Raw genomic sequence first — 25,050 nt, 5'->3', positions numbered from 1 at the left:
AAAACAGATATTTTAACTGAATTTAGAATTTTTCCATTTTATTAAATTTTTTTAGTTTTTACTATGAAACTGAATGAAAATTTTTTTAAGGATTAGGTCTGAACAAATCTGTAATTTCTAGAATAGAATTTAGAAATGAAATAATAAGCATGTATTTTAAAATCAGTTTGTAAGAATTTTAAAAGCTTTAAAAATGTTCCTTTCACTTTTAAGTTAAAACAAAAAGAAACATTATCTCCTTGTTCACTAAGAGGACACATTAACCATGAAACAATGGTTTAAAAATTATCTAATTCATACTTAAATTTCAGTTTATAATGTAAACAATTTTTACAGATCAAGTTACACTATCAATGGATATGCTAAAAATTTCATATAGTAGTAACAGGGTCAAGAGCAGTTGAAAAATAATTATAATAAATAAAATGAAATATCATAAATGCATATCTTTAGTCTCAAGAGCAATAAATTAAATTAATGAGAATACAAATTATATAGGTCATTACTTTCATCTCTGTCATGACCCTTGATTCTAGGTAATGCATACAAATGCCTTCTTTTGCTGTTCTTCATGGCTAAGAATACTTATAAACCAAGATAAACAAATGCTTAATTCAAAAAGATGGCACCACAATCACCTCACATATACTAACCAATATCTGGATTGAAGATTTCCTCCACAACCAGCTGGAAAAATTCTTTGGAAACACCTCCCTCATCGACTCCTTGTTCTCCTTCAAATTCCACATACAACTGTTTCTTCAAGTCTGCAGGATTTTCCATAGCAATCATCTCTAGCTAGTGATGGAAAAGATAAATGTAAAAAGATGATGACTGCCAGTATCAGGATAAATGCAAAGTAGGGGTAATAAGCAGAAACAAATAAAAATAGGAGTAGAGCTAGAGAATAAATAAAAGGTTTTAACTTTTTCTTTTTAAATGGAAACAGGAAGCAAATCAATTAAAAGACAGTAAAAACAAAGATTCTGTTTCACTGATAATAAAAAAAGCACCAAAGAAATCAGCATAGTAACTTTACTGATATGATATGAAATTAACATACAGCAGAAAATCAGAATTACGATTTTATTACTTATATATAACAAATCTGGACTATACAATACAGCAAGGACATGAGAAGAAGTTAAAGACAGAAAAATACCTAAGTCACTACTCAAGCTAAAACATTTCAGCAAAAATTATGGAGCATAAAAGTTTAACCTCAAAATTGTTTACAGAAGTCCTTTGTGTTTACTAGAATAGAAATTCTAGAATTAAGTGTTAATACCTACTAAGTCATAAGTAAAATCATTTCAAGTAAGAAAAATACATTAGATAAGCATGAAAATAGTTTATGGTCTCTGACATTATACTAAGTAAAAATCACCATTTTTTAATGGATTAGAACCAAGCAGGTGAGACATACCCTGCTAATGTCCTCAATCTGTTATCACACCTTAGCATCTACTATCTCTTCAACTATAAATCTTTTACCAAATACTTTTGCGTCTCTGTCGAATTGACTAAGCAGTGACTGACTTCAACTGTTGTAAGATTAATCATAAAATCAACACTAGATGCTAATGTGAAATATTTATACTATAATTTGTTGTTTCACATAGTTGAAATTTAGTAATAACAGTATGCTTAATTATCTCTCGTATCTGCTAAACTACCTCCAAATGTGCTGACTAGTTAAAAAAATTTATCTTCAAGATGGAAATTTGTCAAAATAGGACATTTTTTAAAGATTATTCAGGTTACTTCAATTATTACAAAGGTAATTTTAAAAATAGTTTTTTTTGTTTTGGTATGAAAGGTCTTTATTGGAGGGGGGGAGGCTGCAGAGCAGCACCAAGGAGGAGAGAAAAAGAGAAGAGAGGAGAGGAGAGAGAAGAAGGAGAGAGATGAGGAGAGAGTGGAGAAGAGAAGAGAGGGAGAGTAGAGAATAGTGAGGGGGCAGAGGGGAAAAAGAGCAAAATAGTTTTGAGCAATGCAGTCATCACTGGAATAAGGGTATTATAGTCCTAAAGTAATCACTATGGGTAATAATACTCATTTAGCATTCTGATTTGTCTATAAAAACATAAAATAAAATCTCATAAATACAAGAATCAGGTCAAGTTGTCCTAGAATAGATCACTGTTTTTCCAAACTTTCAACTACAACTCATTAGTGGATAGTCTAATCCTTTTAACAGTCCACAATTGACAATTGTTGGGTAGGGGGAAATACAGAATGCCCTCTGTGTAGGAAGGGAACCTACTGTTTTCTCAAACTTTTGCTTCAATTAGATGTAAAGATAAATATGCATATGTGTACTGGGGTGTTATGTAAAATATTTCTTCCTAAGTTTGCAATCAAAAAACTGGCTGAGGTTATCTCTCCGAGGTATCTTCAACTATGGAGGTCCTATGATTCTGTGAATTTAACCTTTTGCTTTAAAACAGTGTCTGTTCTTGTACAACAGTGGTCTCTAACATTTTCAAAGTCATTTTTAGGCCAAGTTATAGTATAAGAGATATTGAAACAGCATTTTGTCATGGAAAAGATCAAATCAGGACATTATTCCTTACTAGTCCCAAATGTTACTTAACAGAACTTTTAATATTTAAACTTTGGCAAGCAACTCAATTAAGCCTCAGTTTCCTCATCTGCAATGGAAAAAAAAAGGTAACACCTTTCATACTATGAAGTTGTAACGGTTTATTAAGAATATACAGGAAGCTGGGTGTGGTGGCTCATACCTATAATCCTAGCACTCTGAAAGGCTGAAGCAGGTGGAATGCTTGAGCTCAGGAGTTTAAGATTAGCCTGAGCAAGAGTGAGATCCCCATCTCTACTAAAAATGGAAAAACTACCTGTGGCTAAATAAAAAAGAGAGAGAGAGAGAGAGAAATAAAAGGAATAAAAAGAAAAACTAGTTGAGCATTGTGGCAGGTACCTATAGTCCAGCTACTAAGGAGGCTGAGGCAAGAGGATTGCTTAATCTCAAGAGTTTGCAGTTGCTGTGACCTATGACGGCCATAGCACTCTACTTAGGGTGACAGAATGAGGCTCTGCCTCAAAAATAAATAAATGAATGAATGAATGAACAAATAAAGAAATAGACTATATGTGTGTGTGTGTGTCTGTGTGTGTATGAAAGAAAGGATTCTTTCTGTAGAGCAAGCAATATTATTAAGATAACATCATATTGTTACCTTTTAAAACAACTTCGCTCTCCGAACAAAAGATTTATAATTTCATGTACCCAAAGGAAACTGATCATAGACTAGTTGCAAAACACTACAGTCAAATAAATGTAGATCTGAAAATAGTCTTACAAGAAAAAATTAGTTCTAGTTGGAAAAATGTTTCAAGGTTCAAAGTATATAGAATTCTGATGATTAAAATGAGGACTACCATTTTAGCTCAAGTATAACCCATTCTTAGTTTTCTTTTCCCAGTTCTCACTTGGGAATTAAAGGATAGTAAGCAAATGTTTTTATTTGCCTTTAAGGTAAACTTGCCTTTATCAAATACAATGTATTCCAAAATGAAAAAAATTATTATTCCACATTTAAGACTATTCATAGCTTTTCCTCATTAACATTCATAAATAAGAGCTAACTATTATCCATGTGAAACTCTTTAGAGGATTTTATGGAGAATTTCTATAGGATCGAGAAGCCCCATGTATTAGCTGATCTTAGCTCCACCTAAGACATATTGAATAATAGCTCAGGCAAATTTATCTTCATTTGTAGTAAGATATTTTCACCAATCTCTACACTATGCTATCTTGAGTGACAAAAGGAATTTAATTGATATGTTCTATATGGCAACTCTAAGCATGTAACTTTACCTCTCTTTACTTTCATCTGTATAAAAAAAATAGAAATAAATAAGATATATGCATATGTAGATGAATTCCCTGCACAAAGTCAGTGCATATTAGGACTGGCTGTTGTTGCTATTATTATTGCCTTATTGGTTCTAAAATTTTTTCTCGGCTTATCTGCAAACCCAACAACCATGACATTATAGAACAAAAATATTTCATGAATAAAAGTAACAAAAATATGTTGCACGTATGTAGCACTTTCCATATAGCAATTAATCTCATTAATCTTCCCAACAACCTTATGAGGTACGTGATATTATTAATTCCATTTTGCAGATTGGGACCCTAAGCTAATAGAAGGCTACATAATTTCCTCAAATCACAGTAAATTGTGGAACAGAGATTCTGATCTAGGCAGTAAGCTATAATGCTTTACTGACTCTCCAAAATGACAACCAATCATTTTTTTTTATTATAATTGTGTTCTTTATTTTTTTTTACACTTTTTATTTAAGTTTTTCACAATAAATATATATTACTTTTAGAATCACAATGTATTCAAATACAAACATGCTAAAGGAATGATAGTTGGTAAACTCCCCAGGTGAAAATCTCCAATTATTATCCATTTAGATTACCATTCTGTTATAGATAATAATTTTAAAAATATAGCATCATTTAAGAATACATGGGTAGTCTTTTTCAAAAAATATTTTATTTTCAATTGTGGTAACAAATACAATACACAAAATTAAGCAATAACCATTCTGACAAAGGTTATTAACGTAACGGGATGCATTTATTTTTATTTTTCTTAAAAATAGCAATCTCCAATACATTACCCAAGAAACTAAAAATGATCTAAGAACTAGACTGTAATAGTGTATCACTATATATAGTAGCTGTATCATTTAAAACTGAATTTCTAAAATCAATAGTTTTTTAGATACTGTAGGATATTTTGAAATTGTAGGAATATGTCAGTGAACGTTCTGAAAAGGAGAATTCATATGCATCCCTAAATTCATTTACTATACAGATATGGATTTTTATATATAGGTATGTCTTAAAGTAGAGTATATTTTGTAAAACTTTAACATAGAGATGATCAAAAGATAGATTACTGAGAAAAAATAAACAAAAATAGACCGGATGTAATAACATCTTCCTCTTCTTCTTTTAAGGCTTTTATTTTACTAATTGTTGGATAAAACAATTTTCAATTTCACAACTTTTTAATTGGCCACAATGATGAAAACCTAGGGAGATCATTTTTAAAACTTGACCTGACATCAAGACATTCCCAGAATAATCAGGTAGGATATCTCAATATAAAAATATCATATTGCCAGATTTACAAAATTTAAAAAGAGAAACCCTTATATATATAACCACTTATAATCTTACAGTATTCTGAGCTGTCAGATCAAATCCACCATTACCTGTAATTGAAAAGAAATTCCTTAATGGTATGAATATTTAAGTAGAAACAGAACTCAGAGAAAAGAGAACTCTCTAATGCTTAAGAATGCCTAGGATCTCTAGGGATAGCTTAAATACTTCAGTCACCCCTCTATGATAAATAGTTTTTAAGTGAGTAGGCATAAACCACTGATTAGAATGGAATTTTCAGATCATCTAGATATATTTATGTTTTCAAGTTCTCACAGACCTGCTTCATTCTCTCATGCTAGTTCTAATAAATTATTTTGAGAACATAAACCAAGTACAAAGTTCAGCATTTCAGTTAGCATAAACTGTATGAAACAATGCTAATTACATTAACCACAATATTGTTAATATATCAGATACAATTAAACATACCTAGAGCAGCAAAGAACAATCTCATTCTTGAAACACTGTAGGCCAATTAACACGTGAAAGAATCAGGTTCATGTTTCAATAATCAGGTTCTAGCATCCAAGGAAAATGTTGGATGCTAGATTAGAGAGTGCTTTAGAATCCAGTGAATTTCAGAGGGGATGGAGCAGAACCTCTGGGTAGTGAGGCTTTTCATCTGTGCCAACATCTTTATCTGTGCTAGTTCTATATTTTGAGTTCTCTACTCAGTTCTACATCTCAGACATTCTTTTTCGTTTTTAAATATCTACTTGAAATTCTAGAACTCCCTGGCTAATCAGAACCAAGTTTCCTTTCACACTGTGATCAATCTTTATTCTAAGTTTCTTGTCCCCATGAACCTTTTAAAAATGTGGCAGTTTCCTAAACATGTACTTATATATAAAAATGGCTTCAACATATATGTATATATACAAACTGAACCAACAGCCATCTTTCCAAATATTGGTTTGCAGCCTGGCTTTGTCAGAATGTTACGGGAAGTACAAATTCCCCAGCTTCATACTAGAGCTCCTAATCTGAATCTCCCTAGACCGGTGATGTTTAACTGGTGTACCATGAGAGATCTTTGGTGTGTTATAAAAATTTTTAAAGATCATTAATTAAATTATTTTCAAAAGAAGTTCAAAGCACAGTAATTATATATTTTTTTGCTTTTTTTTTGATCAACATAATTTAAGTGTGCCACAGAAATTTAACTACAGTTTCGAGTGAGCTGTTAAATAAAAAAGGTTGAAAAACAGTGCTCTAGAGTGTAGAATGCAGGGTGTTCTTATCTAGAACACAGGAACTTGCATTTTAAACAACTTTTCCATTTAAATGTGAAGGCAATTTTGGGCACCTCATAAATGGCAATACTGTCTTCCTCTACTCAAAAATTAATTCTTAAAATTTTTATATATATTACCTCTTGGAAGTGCTTTGTCTAAGAAAAATACAGAATTATCTGCTTGTAAAAGAATATACAAATGGATAAATATGTAAAGACCTTGTCATATTAGGATCATTTACATTCAAATGAAAGCTGAACTTTGAGCTCACAATTATCACTATACTATTTTCTAAGGAGTAACAACAAGAAGTAGTGAAAATAAGATCTAGGGAAAATATTCCAGTAACTTAAGCAGGGATGGGATAGCAGTGTTCCTAAGTGATTCTGAGGTGTCTGTTTGTGAAAAAACACCTTCTACTTTATAGAATCTAAAATTTACTTTTTTTTTTTTTTTACATTATCTCTGAAATCAGAATATACCATCCTACAATCCTACAACTAGCTAGAAGCATTTTTTCTCCTTCATAGTAATAAAATAATAGTGTGGCCTACAATCTGTTATCTTCAATTCAGTAAAGTGCTATATAAAGACTAATTCTTTTCAACATCAAATATAGTTTCCCTAAAAACTCTAGTTAGGAAACAATTTGTTAGGCTAGTTTGAATTTCATGGTACATGAAAACCAATGAACATTCTCTTTTTAAAAAAGCTAACAATTATTAATTCAAGTTACTATCTATCCCTTACTCTTCCTCTAAGCTAGTCAGTCGCTCAATTAAGTGAAAAATAAGACCCACTAGAAAATGTACTTAAGTGTGTCATGTATATAGCCACTGTCTTTTGTATAAAACTTTTTAAAGTAAGGAGTAGACTAAGGATCCTTTTAGCTCGTCAAATCTAGAGTGCTATAACGTTAAGTGTTAATAATGAGCTCACCACAAAGCTTCTCATTTCTTCTCTGCCCAACAATACCGTGTAGTTCAAAATTATCAGGTGGTAAGAAAGTGGTCAATAAGTTTTTGTTTGTCAAACTGTGATAGGTAGGGAAGAATGAGGCTTATAAAGAAAACTAGATCATTGGAACAGAGGTTGAAAAATTCATCAGTGCTGCACAGGAGAAAATGACCTTAAACCACTTTTTGCTGTAAACCTACTTTGTGCTACTAAAAATAATAAGACCTTATCATAATTATTAACCTGCTGGGAATACATATTTCAAAAAAATATGCAGATTATCTATTTGACTTCTAAGACCTAGTCTTTTCACATTCTGTTATTTAAAAAAGAAAAAGAGGAAAAGACAGGGAGAAAGGAAGAAGGTTATGAGTAAAATCTGGCTGGTGTGAACAAGTAGCCCCTAAATAGTCAGTGGGCGTCATCTCCATGGCTTAACAAAGGGCCAGACACAAGGACTTGTGAAGTGAACTGCTTTTGTAGACTTGCAGTACTCAAGTACAGATACTATCTAGCAAATCCTTAATTATAGGAGGCCAAAGCACAATATGCAGTTTTGAGATAATTAAGCAGAATTTGGTTAAGAAAACCAAAACTGTTAGGATAACCAAAACTTCAGTTAATTTTACTCTAACATCTGCTCAGAAGGCTTTAAAACCTGAAAAAGTTGTTCGCTAAACATCCCAGAAGATAACTTTTAAAAACAGAATAAAGCAAGCCATACGAGCACCTAAACTTTTGCTGGTTCTTACCTAGCCTTGCTTTACCAGGGAAAAAAGGAGAGGAGGAAACTAAGCCAAGGAATACTTCTGAGTAGAGGGCAGATAGAGAAGGCAGATAATTTTTAACAACTCTGGAAATGAATCTTACAAAATAATTTCATTCTTTAAAAGCCAGGGACAGCTTTGATGACAGAGGGATCCCATTCCAAGAAGGTAAACATAAAGTGTGTAGTTGTAGCATTTGTAGTTCTCAAACAATGGATGTTTATAGACAGACCTCAACATACTTTTCATAAAATACCAATCACATTCTTTTAAAATACCCTACCCTTCTGCTCAACTATGGAAAATAAAGTGCTGGCTGCCACATGATTAGTCATTAAGTGGTTCAAAACTAAGTGGCACCAGAAAGTCAGCAGTGATAATTACTTCCGGCAGTTAAAGCCCCTTTCTGTTTCTAATGACAAACTGCCTTGAGTTACTTAAATAATGAAGACTCTTTCTTCAACACTATAAATATATTTGACATTTAAAAATAAAACAGTAACAAAGAAAACTGCCACAAAATCTCTGTAACTTTTAATTTCTGAAATGTCAAACTTTTTCCCACTGGGTAAATTCTGAGATTTAGACAAATTTCTTCTAAAACTAAAATGTATTTTAAAATAAAAATCATCTCCCAGTTGTATCATGGGTTGCTGTCTTTCACTAGTAATTTTAGCTGATATTAAATTTTACTTGAAGTTGATAACAAATAATTAACAGTGCTACCTAATCCTGGGAAATTTTGTCACAAATACAAATTTTGGTAAAAAGTGACTGGTAGTAGATTTCTGTCTTCTGGCCAGTCCTGCATTCTTAAAAGGGCACAGTAAAATTCTTACCTTCTGTGGAGGAAAGGAAATGACAAGAGGCAATCCTGTCTAGAGAAACAGGAAGTTTAGAAGACAGGTAACCTGCCCAGTATTTTCCCAGCTCAACCTCCCTGAATTTGGTTGAGAACACTGGCACCATTAAATCCCCAAATTCTTGGAGTAGTTGCTATTTTTCTCAGAAGCTCCAAGACCCACAGCTGTCCCTCTGAATATTTAAGTGAGAAGAAACTATCACAACCAGGTACTGCCATCCAGGCACATTGTGAGAAGCCAACAGGAACTCTTACTGGCAACACATACTGACTTCATCAAATTCACAATAGTAGTACAAGTCTGAATTTCCCATGATGGGATTTTGCAAATACTACTTAACCTTTTATGGCAGTACCACTTTTCTCAGTGTATCTTCACATCTAATACTTCACATTTCTTTCTGTGGGTTGGTCTTTCTCCAACACCCTCTTCTCTTCTGAATGGAGAAACTTTTGGATCTAGTTTTCAAGATTTAGAAAATTCATTCTTTTTCAAAGAGAGAGTGATCATTTTATGAGAAAACCAATACTTTGTAAAGCACGTTTATAAATTAAACGAAAATATAATATTTATATTTAGGATCAGAAATGTTCGCATATTCCTATATGATACCATTTTGTTTTCAGTCACTTATGAAATGAATTCACTAAACTGTAATACAGTATTCCCGTCATGAGGCTTTTAATCTAGGATTTATTTTAACAAGCGGCCCAACTTACCCGGACAAGTGCATCATCTATGATATGGTCACGTCTGACTTTGAGTCTCAAATATGGATTCAACTGCTGTCCTTGAACTAAGCTGTAGAGAACAGTGATTCTTCGTTCACTGTACATGCGAATTCTGTTGTCATAATATAATCCCAAATTCTTCGTGACAGCATTCAGTATAAAGGGACATGTCATAAAAGAGAATTTGTTCTCTGTTTCTACTTTGAAAAAAGTATAATCCTTATCCATTTCTAGAACATCATTCAGAGGTTCATTAATAAACTCTTCAAAAGGGATAAGTGGTTTTCGGCAATCCAGAGTTTTAACACCAAGTTCAGTTTCCAGTGGGTCCACTCGAGGACCTTTCTTGTTTCTTCTTTCCTCTCCCAAAAGCTCCTGAAGTGTCAGTTCACTGGACTCAGGAATGGGCTCTTCATCATCTTCTTCATTGTGATTTGTGTCCACATCCCCTCCTACTACATTTGCATAGTAAACCATTTTCAAGCACTTCGAAGCAGCAACAATAGCATCATCATCATTCACTAGATTTCGACTGTTAAATTCATTGCTAATGACTTTGTAAGTAATAAGTTGCTGAAATGTTTCCATCATTCTCCGAATCTGATCTGCATTGTATTTAGACCACAGTCTAATCAGTTTTCCTTGGGCTGCAAGGGGTAGCTTGCTCATTGCTTTGCAAAATAATGGCAAAGCCATTTCCAGATATTCAGGACTATGGAGATTTCTATTCTCCATCACAATAATGAACAAATTCAAATAGTTAGGATCTCGGGAGTACACGTTGTGATATGTCAAGTCACACTCCACATTAGGTGACAAATACACGAGTGCGTTGAGAAAGGCAGTTTCTATTTTTTCATTAGAGAGCAACCTTGTGTAGACTCTTCTAATAGCATCAATATCCACAGACACATCATCAGGGCCTAATTTTTGTAGATTGTTGTCTCCCTGTGAGCTATCGCCTACTCTTGAGGAAGAAGCTTCTGAATCTTCCTCCATAGCAGCGGCAGAACTTGCAGCTTTCTCCTTTTCATCCTCATCTTTGTCTTCATCCTTTCCTTGAAGAGATTTTAACTCTTCCTTGGTGTGCTGCTTGACTTTCCGAAAGCTCTGGACTAGTGCCTCAGCACTAGAGAAAACTCTGCCAATAACACGGATTAAAGGGGAATAATCCTCTCTCTCTCTACATATTTCAAGAATTTCATATACCTTCTCTTCTGTTAGGTAAGTCACATCTAGAAAATCAGAAAAAAAGAGAATGGTTATTTTCATAATATGCATGTTTACTTTGTCGTCGTAGTTCTAAAAGTAAAATAGCCAAACATTCTAGAGTCACTGTCATTTCTGAATTATAACTCTTAAAGAAAAAAAGTACATAATAGTTAGATCCAGCAAACCAAACATAATGTTTATCTATTTTTATCTGTTTTACTTCAATAAACTACTAATACCAACAACCTCACTCCTTCTTTCAACAGTACATAGCTTTTAATGAACTTTTTAAAAATAAGGTCATGACAGTATAAATTCTCTTCACAATCAAGGTATCTATTAACTTTATCTTTCACTGATGAACCCCCAATACATCATGTGGTAATTTATCATGGTATATTTCCTGCAACCTCACTGAGGAAAGCCCACTATGCTGTTCTCAAAAGACTAAGAAGGCAAAGTTTTAAAAAAAAGGTTCCTTTGACACTTCCTTTTGGAAATGGCTCTTTTTCTACTTTGTTTGTACTAAAAGTGATCTGGTTCTTTTCAGGTCCTCCGAGTTTGTTCTGGGGGCCATTCTTCAGGTGATTGAAAAGAATATGCCATTTCTTTAAGAAATCTTAAGCTCTCAACTTGAAACTACTATCTGTAGCCAGGGATCAGGTAAGAAAGACCCTTAGAGTGACAGAAAATTTTTTGGCAATGAAAACCAAATACAGTAAAACCTCCATAGTTTATCACCTCTGTAAGTGGACCTAGGCACCACATGTACATATCAGTACAGAGGCCTCTTGTTCCTTATGATGACCACCTCTGCGTATTAACCAGTTTGTTACAGTCCTTTGGGTGGTTAACTTACAGAGGTTCTACTGTAGTGGGAGGAAGGCAGTAGACAAGCAGCATACAGACTATGTAATCAGCAAAATCCATTTCTTTTTCTTCCTAGGTACAAAGTTTGATCACATTCCCAGCTTTTTGAAGTATTATTTTCAGACCAAATTTTTCCCCTCTGGTTAACAGATGAAAGATATTTTATTTTACAGACAAAAACAAATGATATGCTTTATGCATTACATTGCTAGAGATCATATTGGTCAAACAACATAATACTGAAAAGTCTTAATCCATCCCTTTCATATCAATAAAGGGACAGAACTGTCATCATTAGATCAAATACTTAAACACTTGTATCCCAATATGGGGTCAGGGACTGAAACTATGACAGTTTGTTTTTGCATATTCTGTTGTCTCGCTTAAACAGATGTATATAAAAAAAAACCCTTTGGTGGGATCAGTTCTAACCCCACCACCACCACATTGGGATATGACTGTTTAAGCAGAAGATAATTTCAGAGGCACGTAGTCAATTTAATCTTTCTTGTGTCAAATACACCTACTGCCAAACAAAGTTTTTAATATAATTCTTAGCTGTTTGAATAATTTTACTTGCAAGCAAAAAACAATATAAAATGTAAGTAATCATAGAATAAATAGGCTCCAAAAGCTAAACCACAAAAATACCAAATTTTATCCTACTACTAATTTAAGCTGTGGCCCAGCTACAAGAGTGCCAATACCTGTACAGTTGCTTTTTTTTTTGAGCCCTAACTCTTTAGGAATTAATTCTCAGGTTTGTTCTATTAAGAATATCTAAATATCATTAGTTCAACATCAGTCATCTCTTCTTAAAAGGTACAAAAACACTAACAGGAAACCTATTTCTCATTATTTTAATTGGAAAATGTTATAATACCTTCTTTAAAAAATAATGCAAAACCCCTACTCTCCTAAAGTGTAACCAAAACACACAAAATGCTATCATAAATAACTTCATAAATAACTATCCTATTAGTACATGAAATATGTCACTTCCTAATCATCAAATCATAAATGGGCTGTTAACAAAGACTTCGTCTACATGTTATAACAGAGCCTATGTTACGGAGATCAACATTCTTAGATGGGCAATTTTCTTTTTTTATTTTTATTTTATTTATTTATTTATTTTGAGACAGAGTCTCATTATGTCACCCGCTGTAGAATGCCATGGCATCAACAGCTCACAGCAACCTCAAACTCTTGGGCTTAAGTGATTCTCTTGCCTCAGCCTCCAAAGTAGCTGGGAATACAGGAGCCCACCACAATGCCCAGCTATGTTTTGGCTGTAGCTGTCATTATTGTTTGGCAGGCCAGGGCTGGGCTCCAACCCACCACCTCTGGTGTATGTCGCTGGCGCCCTAGCTACCAGACACCGAGCCAAGACTGGTGATCTTCAACCAGTGTGCTGTGGCACATTGGTATGCCATGGAGGATCTTAGATGTGCCATGAAAATTTTTAAAGATCATTAAATTATTTTCAAAAAAAATTCAAAGCAGAATCATTATATCCTTTTTTAAAAACTTTTTGATCAACATAATTTAAGTGTACCATGTGTCATGAGATGAAAAAGGCTAATAAACACTATCTAGAGCCATATACCCTTTGCTGACATATTGTGCTTTCAAAACATCTTGAAATGATTTGGACAGTGTACTAATCCAATCTAGGATTTATCTATACTTTTTCCACCAAGTGTTCTTGTTCAATGTGCTGAGTTGAGTTTTTCAGATATACAGAGGATGCCAAAAAATGAATATGCTTTTAAGAAAAAAAAAACTGTATTGAAATTGTAATTCTCAGTACATATCAATACAATACGCCTCTTGCAATTTCAGAAGCAAATGTGACTTGAGTGTTACAAATTTAACATAGTTTTTCCTTTCTTAAAATGTGTGTATATTTTTTGGTACCCTCTGTATATTCATGTGTATATATACATATGTCCCAAAACACAGGGATGCACACATTCATCAAGTCTGATTATCAATAAAAAAAAGATGCTCTAGTGAGAAAACATTAAATGAGACATTTTTGTAAGATTTACTTCTATATTTTGTAATAAACGTGTGTTCCTGAAACTATTTTTTATCAAAAAGGGGGGGGGGGTCATAAAGACTGAGGAGAGCCAAATAAGAGCCCCTAAGATGAAGCAATAGCCAAAAAGACAATTAATACATAAAATACGTATCATATTCCCCCATAGCTGACTGCATTCATCTGTGCCAGCCCATTCTATGACCAGCAGCTGGTACTCTGTGGTGAACACTTGCTAGAGAAATGAGCAGGCTCATGTCAATGCAGCTACCACGTTATACAAAGGGTGGCCATGAAGTTCACGCGCAATTTAAAATTGCACACTATTTAAATTGCACACAAACTTCATGGCCAGTCTGTATATTGACAACATTCATTTATTTATCCAGTGTGTGAACTAATTCATGAAATAAAACTAAACTTTTTAAAGCAACAAGGTTGTCACAAGTGGGACTGTGTTTTAGCCAAAGTTGTCACAAATGGAATTGTGTTTTGGCCTCTATTTCCACAGTTTGTTTCCACGGAAAGTCATAAGGTTTATGGCTTTCTAAGAGTTTTATTATTTTATCACTTTAAAAATTAGCATTAAGGCTTGGTGCCTGTGGCTCAAGTGGCTAAGGCACCAGCCACATACACCTAAGGTGACGGGTTCAAATCCAGCCCGGCCCGCCAAATAACAATGACAGCTGCAACCAAAAAATAGCCAGGCATTGTGGTGGGTGCCTGTGGTCCCAGCTACTTGGGAGGCTGAGGCAGGCTACTCGCTTAAACCCAGGAGTTGGAGGTTGCTGTGAGCTGTGATGCCACTGCACTCTACCCAGGGGGACAGCTTGAGGCTCTGTCTCAAAAAAAAAAAAGAAAAAAAAATTACCATTAAGAAAATGAGTCTTTTTAAAGGATCAGTCCAGTTTCTTTTATATAACCATCATTTTGTTTCAATGGTTTAAAAACACCTGATTTGTAGTTAACACAGATTATCTATTTGGAATAAAAAGTTTGTTGCCCAAATCAACCACATGGGAGATTTCCATACTTTGTGGAAATGAAGAAGAGGCTAAAACACAATTCCATTTCACTAATTTATTTAAATTTGATTCAAATGTTACTGAAAATTCTCTAAGCTATATGTGTCTTAAAGAAAAGGCTTTCCCTTTTAAAATACAATTACCTCTGGTGAGGTTAAGCCCTGGTAGTCATTTGGAAATCTGATTACCTTATTACTAATTACTTTCACTGAGGGAAGAAAAGTTTGAATTTAGAATGGGGAAAAAAAAAGGTTCAACTATTCTACAACATAGGACCCTTTAGAAAAGATGTGAGCCAAGAATGTCATTTGGTAGGTCATGATCCTTGGCAGGATATGGAAAGAATATATTAGAAGAAAAAGTAGAATTATCTCTCTCATTACCATTCAAAATTTTGCCTTGCCTTCAGAAATTGTAAAAAAAAATTACTGCTTCCTTGCTGATTTCACCACAGTCCTTGAGTTCCAGAACTCATGCCAGACATTTATGAGTCCAGCTATTCCATATCTTTAAATAAACTCTGTGGCTTAGTTTAGGAGGTTAACTACTACTTAATACTTTTTTACTAGGCAATATTTTCAAGTTCCAACAATCCATTAACAAATGAACTTCTGTAATATAATCTGCTTCTAATCAGCAGTCACTGGACATGTAAAATGTAGTTAAGTCATTTATTCAATATTCATTCTCGTCCTTTACCACAATAAAAAATTGCTTACACTGTACTATGATGTCCTAATATCACACAATAAGGAAAACCAAACATAAAAACTCAAATTGAAATCTTTAGTATTACTTTTAGCCAACAATTCTCAATTAAAAACAGAATATCTTACCTTTAAAATCAACTCTAGCTCCTTTCTTGTTCATTTTTATCTCAGAGCAGGAGTTGTTAGGGCCACCTTTTGAGTTCTCAAGGTAAGCTGAGCTTGCTCCTTTCTTGGAAGGATGAGGATCACAGAGTTTTGCATTAATCTTATAAAGCTCGAGGGCTTTAATAGCTGCTGCATTGTTATCCATACGAAGAAAAGTTGGACAGGAAGCACAAAACTCATTCGTGCAGGCCTCATTTCCACAGCCCTCAGTTAACTGGTGGTAGTAGCGTTCTATTAGATGCTTTGCAGCTGCTCGCTTCCTGTACCAAACATTCAAACAGTAAGCACAGAGATTAGTACAGCTCTAAGTGAGGTACAAAGCTCAACAGATGGTCAAGGCAGAGAAGTTAGTCAAGCAATAAAGTGATACATGTAAACCTGCACAGTAAGACAAGAGGTAGAAAGTGAAGAGTCACTATTTACTCACGAATTTTGACTAGTGACATAGTTCACAAATATTTCCCAAGATATTATAATAAAGAAAGTCACTGCTTATTAAAAGCACTGTTTTAATAGAGTATGCCTTCCTTTTTAAAAGGGTTAAGAATTTGGATCTCTTAAAAAAACACAAGGTTTATGGCTTTTTAAGAGTTTTATTATTTTATCACTTTAAAAATTAGCATTAAGAAAATGAGTCTATTTGAAGTATCAGTCCAGTTTCTTTTATATAATCATCATTTTGTTTCAATGGTCTGTAAACACTTGATTTGTAGTTGACACAGAATATTTGGAATAAAATGTATGTTTTCCAATTCAACCACAAGGGAGAAATAAATTTGGGGCGGCACCTATGGCTCAAGGAGTAGGGCACTGGCCCCATATACCAGGGATGGTGGGTTCAAACCCGGCCCCCAGCCAAAATAATAATAATAATAATAAAGAAATAAAAATAATTTATAAGTGAAATATCCAAAACTAGATAGTGTTATACCACTAGAAAGTACCTTCAAAATATATAATATTAAGCCTAAAACTTTTACAAAACATCTTCATTAATTACATAGCATAGGAATATGGGCTACTTTAAGTTCTGTTAGGCAAAATCTTATTCCTGTTACTTGTAAACCTTAAAGTACAATTATGGGTGTTCTAACAGAACAATTAAGACGACTAAGGAAGGGTTTATTGGAACAAGAAAAAACTGGACTATTCAACTCTAAAATTCCATGCTAACTGATATGAGATTACCATATAGTAATTTAAATAGACTACTACATCCAAAAAAATGTCATAGCCATTCATTTGGCCCCAAATTCACAATGTGAAAATAAAAACTACAAAGAATTAAAACTGTAAAAAAAATACAACGCACCTAATTTTCAAAATATTCATATAATTATCCTTCTAATGTAGGACTAAATGGCCAAAGGCAGTGGAGTTAGAATCTTGAGAGTCATGAGAAACTCAACAAACTAACAAGATGGCAAATAAGCAGATAAGGGACACATTAGTAAATCTAACTTTGTCTCTAAAATAGGACTTTGACTCTAAGCTGGGAATGTCCAGCTATTTTTTTTCCTGCCACATACTGGAAGAATAGAAGTTGTCATGTCCTCAACTAAAAACACAAACACTAAGAACAGCTAATGAGCAAAAGAAAAGGTCCGTGCAAACTTTCTGCAATATCTAACACCAACAGATAAGCAAATCAGTCCTCAAATAATATGCAGTGCAGGCTGTAGGTTGGACACTCCTGCACATCAAGATAGCTGACAAGGAGTGACAGCTCCAACACATTCATTATGGTGCTTGTATTTCTCACAAGTTCCATGCAAATTTACTACTCATTGCATGCAAACAGAGAAAAGAACACACAAAACACACTTAAAATCAGATGAACATGATTTCAGAGATATTTTACTATATTTGTAGCAATATCAATCCCATCTTTCAAAATTAAAATTACTCCAAAGGTATCATTAGGCAAAATATGAACATGATAACATGTAAAGAAAGGGATATGGAGAATCTAGATGATTTAAAACATATATTGCTATTCTTCAGTTAAAAAACAGGGGACATATTAATGCCATGTTCTCCCAAACTACCTTAAATTTCCTCAGTGAGAATGCAAATAGCCACTTCCTTTCTGGAAAATAATTATGAATGTGTGTGGAATAAGACAAAGTTGTTTAGGCCTTTTTGCCCACACTTTTACCAAAAGGTACCACATTTTCTTAAATAGCCATAACTGTACAGGGTGATATCATTACATAAGTGCTTCTTGGCACTTTGGCACCAGTGCTCCCCTAAGTACACATGTGTACAGACCTATCTCTTGTTAGCTCCCATGCCTGCTCACCAGCCACTGAAAGCTGAATACAGGCATGTGCTTACCCAGGCCTAAGTTATCCTTGGGCCTGATCAAATAGCATCATTTGTATTACAACATGTATCAAAAATGTTCATAGAAGATTACTGAAATGAACTGATAAGGAGTTCACACAGTTAGGCTGGGTGTGGTGGCTCATGCCTATTATCCTAGCACTCAGGGAGCCCAAGGCAGGAGGATCCCTTGATCTCAGGAGTTTGATACCAGATTGAGCAAGACACTGTATCTACTAAAAATAGAAAAATTAAATGGGTGCTGTGGCAGGTGCCTGTAGTCCCAGCCACTTGAGAGGCTGAGACAGGAGAGTCTCTTGAGCCCAGGAGTATGAGGTTGCTGAGAACCACACTGACTCCAGGGCATTTTTAGCCTGGGCAACAAAGTGAAGCTCTGTCTCCAAAAAACTAACTAAATAAATAAATAACTAAAATAAAGATAAACTAAAAAAGTTAGAAGGGAGATTTATTCAGGAAGAAGAAAAATGAACAATTTCTTTAAAAAATAAGTTCACACAAATAAATAAAAATTACCAAGATCTGAATTTGGGATGAACAGTCATCCTAAAACATCACTCACTGACAAAAAGAATGAACCCACTGTTGTTTCAAAGTGTTAATAGTCATTTTCTCTGGGCGATGTGAAGAAACAAGTTTTAGGATTTCTATCTTTTTGCTTCTAATTTATTTTTCTATAATAAGCATGTTACTTACATAATATAAATTAATAAATATGGGTAAAACATTAGCAGTTTTAAAACTTCACATACATGATTTGAATGACTTCAAAGTTTATGAAATTATCCCTATGATTTTGAAAAGATTAAAGCATCCAAGGTCAAACACCAAAAGAAGATTTTTGAGACAGAGCCTCAAGCTGTCACCCTGGTTAGAGTGCCAGGGCATCACAGTTCACAGCAACCTCCAACTCCTGGGCTCAAGCAAGTCTCCTGCCTCAGCCTCCCAAGTAGCTGGAAGCACAGGTGCCCGCCACAACACCCATCTATTTTTTTGGTTGCGGCCATCATTGTTGTTTGGCAGGCCTGGGCTGGATTTGAACCCACCACTTTAGGTGTATGTGGCTGGCACCTTAGCCACTTAAGCCACAGGCGCCAAGCCTAGATATTTTTTAAAATAACTCCAAACCTGTCATATACATTTCTTTCTGCACTTCACAAAGGAGGAGTGTAAACTGCGCAAACAGAGTAAGATTGAAAAATTACAAGACCCGCATTAGGGGCCAGTTCCTTCTAAGTAGCTACATAATCCTGAACGAATAATTTTCCAGACCTCAGTTTTCTACCTTGAAGTCTTTTGAGTTCTAATTCTCAAGTTATTTTATATAATAAGGAGGTAAGCTAGAAGCAAGCACTTATTGAATTCCTGATAATATACTACAGAAACTGCCAAGCTTTGAGACACAATTTGTCTCATTTGAATCCCATGACCTTGAGGTCACAGCCAAAGAGAGAACAGAAGGGAGAGTCAAATCATGCACCCAAGATCACAGAACCAAGACAAGAATAGGAGTCAAGAAGTTTTTTAGCTTCAGAGTCTAAGTCATTTCCACTATGCTTGTACTATTTTGCAGAATGTGACTCATTCTCAAATAATAAATTCTTAACATTATCTAGTACTAAAATCTTTTATGAAAAAAACATAAATAATGTGCACTTGAGAACCAGTAAAAACCTTTTTAAAAATCTTAATTTGAACCTCACATTTATGATTGACTGGTACCACACAGGTAGACTAAGTTTCTTGAGGAAATGGTAGCACTGTGTGCTATAAAGTTAATATATCTCTAATTTGTTAAGCACCAGTGCAGCAGGTGCTTTATACATATTCCCACTTTAGAAGGCAACAAACCTTTATGTTAAAAGTGTTCATGAGGCCAGACTGTACACATTTACATACTAGTTCTGCCTCTTATTAACTATGTGACCATGAATGAGTTACTTAGCTTTTCTGTGTCACAGTTTCCTTGTCATTAAAATGGTGGTGTATATATAAGAATCATCAATTTGAAAGACTTAAATGTGTCTGGCACATACTAAGCATTATGTATGTGTTAAGCCTCTATGACTATTGGTGTAATTGTTATTATCACCCTCATAAGTAATATGAGTTAGCTATATTAACCTCCAATCTGCTCATACTTAGAGAAATTACATAATGAGTCAGGAAGTCATGCAAATAGTAAGAGATCTGAACCCAACTTGACTATAAAACTTGAGTTTTTAATATCATTAAGGGATTTAAGAGTAGCCCATTTTATCTGATCTGCTTCTGTGCGCCAAGTTTACAAACAGCAGGTACAATGATAAAGGACCATAAAAGGCCATACCAGAACCTCCACATAAAAGGTAGAAATGGCATATAAAATTTATAGCACATAAATAGCCTCTAAGTTGGAAAAGTATATACTAAAACTGATTTGGGGGTATATTTCCTCTTCAAGGTTAATCCCTATGATCAAAAGTGTCATCATCACAGCTCATGAGTCAAATCTAGCCTATCATCTTGTTTTTACAGCTCTCAAGCTTAGAATGTAAAACAAATTTACATTTTTAAATGGCTGAAAAAATCTGAAGAATTATATTTGATGCCATGTGAAAATCACATGAAATTCAAATTAGTGTCCATAAAGTTTATTAGAACAAAGTCAATTTCATTCATTCACATATTGCCTATGGCTATTTTTCTACTATAATAACAAAATTCAATATTTTAGGGCAGCAAAGCCTAAAATAAATACCACCTACTGTAGCAGCCCGTATAGCCTATGGCTAGGAGGAATGAGAGTTATAAGAAATACCTGTATAGCTCAATAATGGAACACCTTGGTGAAAAGGGTGTACAGAAGGATTTAGCTCTCCTAACAAGCATGAGAGCTCATGAGATGAGAGCATTAGTGAACTGGCAATCTTTATACCTGTAGTCTTGAGAGGCACGAGATCAGCCTTATATTAGGCTGGAGGAGAAGGCAGTCAGGAGGGTGCGCATTCTATCACAGACTTGCTTACTCTGACACTGTCGCTTCTCCTGCCTGCAGAACGCCAGCATGGCATCTCTCTGCTGAAGATCACTAAGCTCTGCTAAAGACTAAGATCTATCTTTCTGAGACCGTTTTACTCTCTCAAAGACTGCCTATCTCTCTGTCTCCCTTCAGCTTAAGTTAATAGCCCTCAGGCATCTAAGAGCAATTGTTCCTGATAGCCGGAACCTAGTTAAGCCAGTCCCGGAGATCAACCAGTGGCAGGCCCTGCCTGGTAAGTGGCAACAACCTATCTTTCACAGAAAATGTCTGCATGCCTTCCCTCAAGTATTATTAAAGAAAAGGAGAAAAGGAACAAAGGGAAGAATGTGAGGGAAGGAAAGAGGACAGAAAGGACAGCAAAAGAAAGAAAGCAAGAAAAAACAAAGAGAGGCATTTCCCTGACTAGGTCCCTTTGGTGACACTTTATCAGCTGTTCATAATCAAAATTTTCAAAAGAGAAATTATAGCTTACTTTTTATAACTTCCTCACATTTCACTGACTTTTCTTACCATTCAAAAAGTACTTTATGATACATTGATTTTTAAAATAAAGTAAGTTTTTCTTACCTAGTTACTAGTGAAGGTCAAGCAAGGCCTAGACAGAGAGCTCTAAAAGTTGTAATAGATACATGGAAATATTTATCCATTTAAAATAGATGATACTGGCAGCCTATAGTCCCAGCATGGGAGGCCGAAGCAAGAGAATCGCTTAAGCCCAGGAGTGTGAGATTGCTGTGAGCTGTGACGCCATGGAACTCTACCCAGGGCAACAGCTTGAGACTCTGTCTCCAAAAAAGAAAAAAAAGAAGAAGAAGAAAGAAAAGATGATAATTTCCATTTTATTTGTTTTATTTCTATGACTGAATTAGAGAGGCAGTGTGCAAATAAAAGTTCTGTGGAATAAATCATATTCAAAAGGCCAGAGTGTACTCTAGGCAACTTCACAGCAAACATTCTAAAAATAGTTTAAAACATAACTAAATAGTTTAATAGTTCTTGGAAAGAAGTATACTGATGTCAGTAAATCACTTTGAAATGCATAAGAAAATTAAGATGAATTGGTGATAGAAGAATCAGTATGTGATAAAGCAATGTAAATATAAATAGCAGAATCTAGGTGGTGTATGTATGGTGTCAGTTATAAAATTCTTTCAACTTTGCTGCATGGCATAGCTGAAACTTTTCATAATAAAATATTGGGAGGAAATGCCATTATCATATTGCAACTTTCTAGAAAGCACGTCAACTGGCAGATAAAATGATTTCATCCACCAGTAGTAGAAAAAAGAACAATTTCAGTGTTAATCAATGGCACTAATAATACTACATTTGTTGATTTATAATTTAGTTTTTGGCATAGTCCAGTACTTACAAAAAAAAAAAAAAGATTATAACAATACTGATAACAGTAAGAATTACAAACTGATCATAACTATACAACAATGTACCTCCCAGAGACATGTACACTAGCAAAGTGTATTTAATGGTCCTAGATAAGTGGCAAGCTCTGAGGGTCAGAACCCTCTACCAGTGTAGGAGAAAGAAGCTGGAAAAAATTTTAGAATTAACTTAAAAGGCGGCGGCACAAAAGAGTACGGCGCCGGCCCCATATCCTGGAGGTGGCAGGTTCAAGCCCAGCCCTGGCCAAGAAAAAAAAAAAATTAAATTAAAAGACAGTTGAAACATAAGCAATGGATACAAGCACAAAGAAGGTGAAACCAAAAAAATAGGAGCTGTCAGAAAGTGAAAATGTGATAGTGAACAAACAAGACTGGAATTAGAATTATGAAAAGCAATGACAGAACAAAGGAGAAATAAATAGTAACTGTGAGATACAACATAAAAACTAATGGTGGATAAAGCACAGAATAATGAAAGAAGATAAAAAAGGAAAGATTAAAAAGAATGTATGACTGTAAGTAGAGTGATCTTGAAGTAGAATTAAGATGCAAGGAATCTAAAAGACATGAAAACTCAAACAGTAAGTGATTATAGCAAGGGCAAAGGACACAGATGCATATACAAAAGTCAATAGCTCTCCTGTATACCAAACAATAAACAAGTCAAATCTGAGATTAAAAACACAATACCATTTATATTAGCATCCCTCAAATTAAATACTAAGGTACAGATCTGACAAAATTTGTACAATATGGGCAGCGACCATAGCTCCATGGGTAGGGCGCCAGACACATACATTGAGGGTGGCAGGTTCAAACCTGGCCTGGGCCAGCTAAAGCAACGATGACAATTGCAACAACAACAACAAAAATAGCCAGGTATTGTGGTGGGTACCTGTAATCCCAGCTACTTGGGAGGCTGAAGCAAGAGAATCACTTAAGCGCAAGAGTTGGAGGTTGCTGTGAACTGTGACGTCACAACACTCTACTGAGGGTGACAGAGACTGTCTCAAAAAAAAAAAAAAAACTTGTACAATATCTATATAAGGGAAAGTAAAAATACCCTATGAAAGAAATCAAAGAACTAAATAAATGGAGCGCTATTCCATGAGACTATAAAAATTTACCAGTCAACATTAACCAGAAGAACAAAGTGACTAACACTACTGCCTTCAAGACTATACTATATACAATACTATAAAGACAACTACACTCAAATGTTTATCATAGCACAATTCATAACTGCAAAGACGTGAAATCAATCTAAGTGCCTGTCAATTCATGAGTGCATAGAAATACCATGGAGGACCACTCAACCATAAAAAGGAAAGAAGTAATGTTTACAGAAACTTGGATGGAACTGGAGACCATTATCCTAAGTATCTCAAGAATGGAAAACCAAACACTATATGACCTTATTAGTAAATAGGAGCTGAACAAGGAGTGTATACACAGACACAAAGAGATATAAAGGACATTAGAAAAACAGAGGGGAGAGGCTGAGAAAGGGGTATGAGGGATGAAAACTAACCTATTAGGTTTAATGAACACTATTCTGGTGATGAGCATAAAAGCCCTGACTTAAGCATTATTCAAGGTATCTGCATAATGAAAACATCTGTATCCCCTTAATATTTTGAATTTAAAAAAAACCAGACTTACTGTAAAGGTACAATAATCAAGATGGTGTGACGTTTATAAAAAAATAGACAAAAAGGCTCAGTGTCTGTAGCTCAAGCAGCTAGCGCACAAGCCACATACACCAGAGCTGGCAGGTTCAAATCCAGCCCAGCCCACCAAACAATGACAACTACAACCAAAAAATAGCTGGGCGTTGTGGCAGGCAGCTGTAGCCCAGCTACTTGGAAGGCTGAGGCAAGAGAATCACTTAAGCCCAAGAGTTAGAGGTTGCTGTGAGCTGTGATGTCACTGCACTCTACCCAGGGTGACAGCTTGAGACTGTCTCAAATAGGTCAACGAAACACAAAAGAGACCTCAGACTCACATAAATACAGTCAAAGGAGTAATCATAATTTTTGACAAAGGAGCCTGGAGCAAGAAAGTGACCCTCTGTCTGTCTTAGAAAAAAAAAAAAAAGCCCCATTTCTTGGAGATGTGAATCTTTTGGTAGCCAGGGAACTCTGCAAAAGATACTGTCAGGAGTATGAAAAGAAAAGTGAAGGTTGGGGAGAAAATATTTTAAAGGACTACTATCTAAAATGTATAAAAAAAATTCTTAAAACTCTAATAGGATCCTGCAGCTAATTAGCTGACAATGCTCCTTTCCTCTGGGGCCAGGTGTGCAATGGCCTCCTTGGTAGCATCCTGTTGCTTGTATAGGTTGCTCTAAAGGACCTGGGAGACATTCCTTTCCAATACACACTCATGTGTTAAGACTTTGTGCTGTTCCCAGTCTAGGCTCCAGACAAGTCTGCCTTTGGAAAACTCCAGGGCACTGTTGCCAGGGTTCACACTGGCCAAGGCA

The 25,050-nt window shown here is 34.8% G+C and overlaps 1 protein-coding gene and 1 pseudogene across 8 annotated transcripts in view; one reads left to right on the top strand and one right to left on the bottom strand.

The window, feature by feature from the left end:
- UBE3A (ubiquitin protein ligase E3A) overlaps window positions 1-25,050 on the bottom strand; it is a 120,933-nt gene that overhangs the window by 12,900 nt on the left and 82,983 nt on the right. For all 8 annotated transcript variants that reach the window (XM_012811620.2, XM_023519296.1, XM_023519295.1 and 5 more), the window contains 3 exons: window positions 15,762-16,060; window positions 9,763-11,009; window positions 654-798 (listed from right to left, as the gene is read on the bottom strand). In XM_012811620.2, the coding sequence (XP_012667074.1) occupies window positions 654-798; window positions 9,763-11,009; window positions 15,762-16,060 (1,691 nt within the window). The remainder of the gene's footprint in view (window positions 1-653; window positions 799-9,762; window positions 11,010-15,761; window positions 16,061-25,050) is intronic.
- Window positions 24,821-24,933, top strand: LOC111728570 (annotated as a pseudogene).

The sequence above is a fragment of the Otolemur garnettii genome, unplaced genomic scaffold, assembly GCF_000181295.1.
Source record: "Otolemur garnettii isolate 467f Iridium unplaced genomic scaffold, OtoGar3 scaffold00170, whole genome shotgun sequence".
NCBI lineage: Eukaryota > Metazoa > Chordata > Mammalia > Primates > Galagidae > Otolemur > Otolemur garnettii.
The sequence above is the reverse complement of the archived record's forward strand: the minus strand, read 5'-3'. Positions and strand labels throughout refer to the sequence as shown.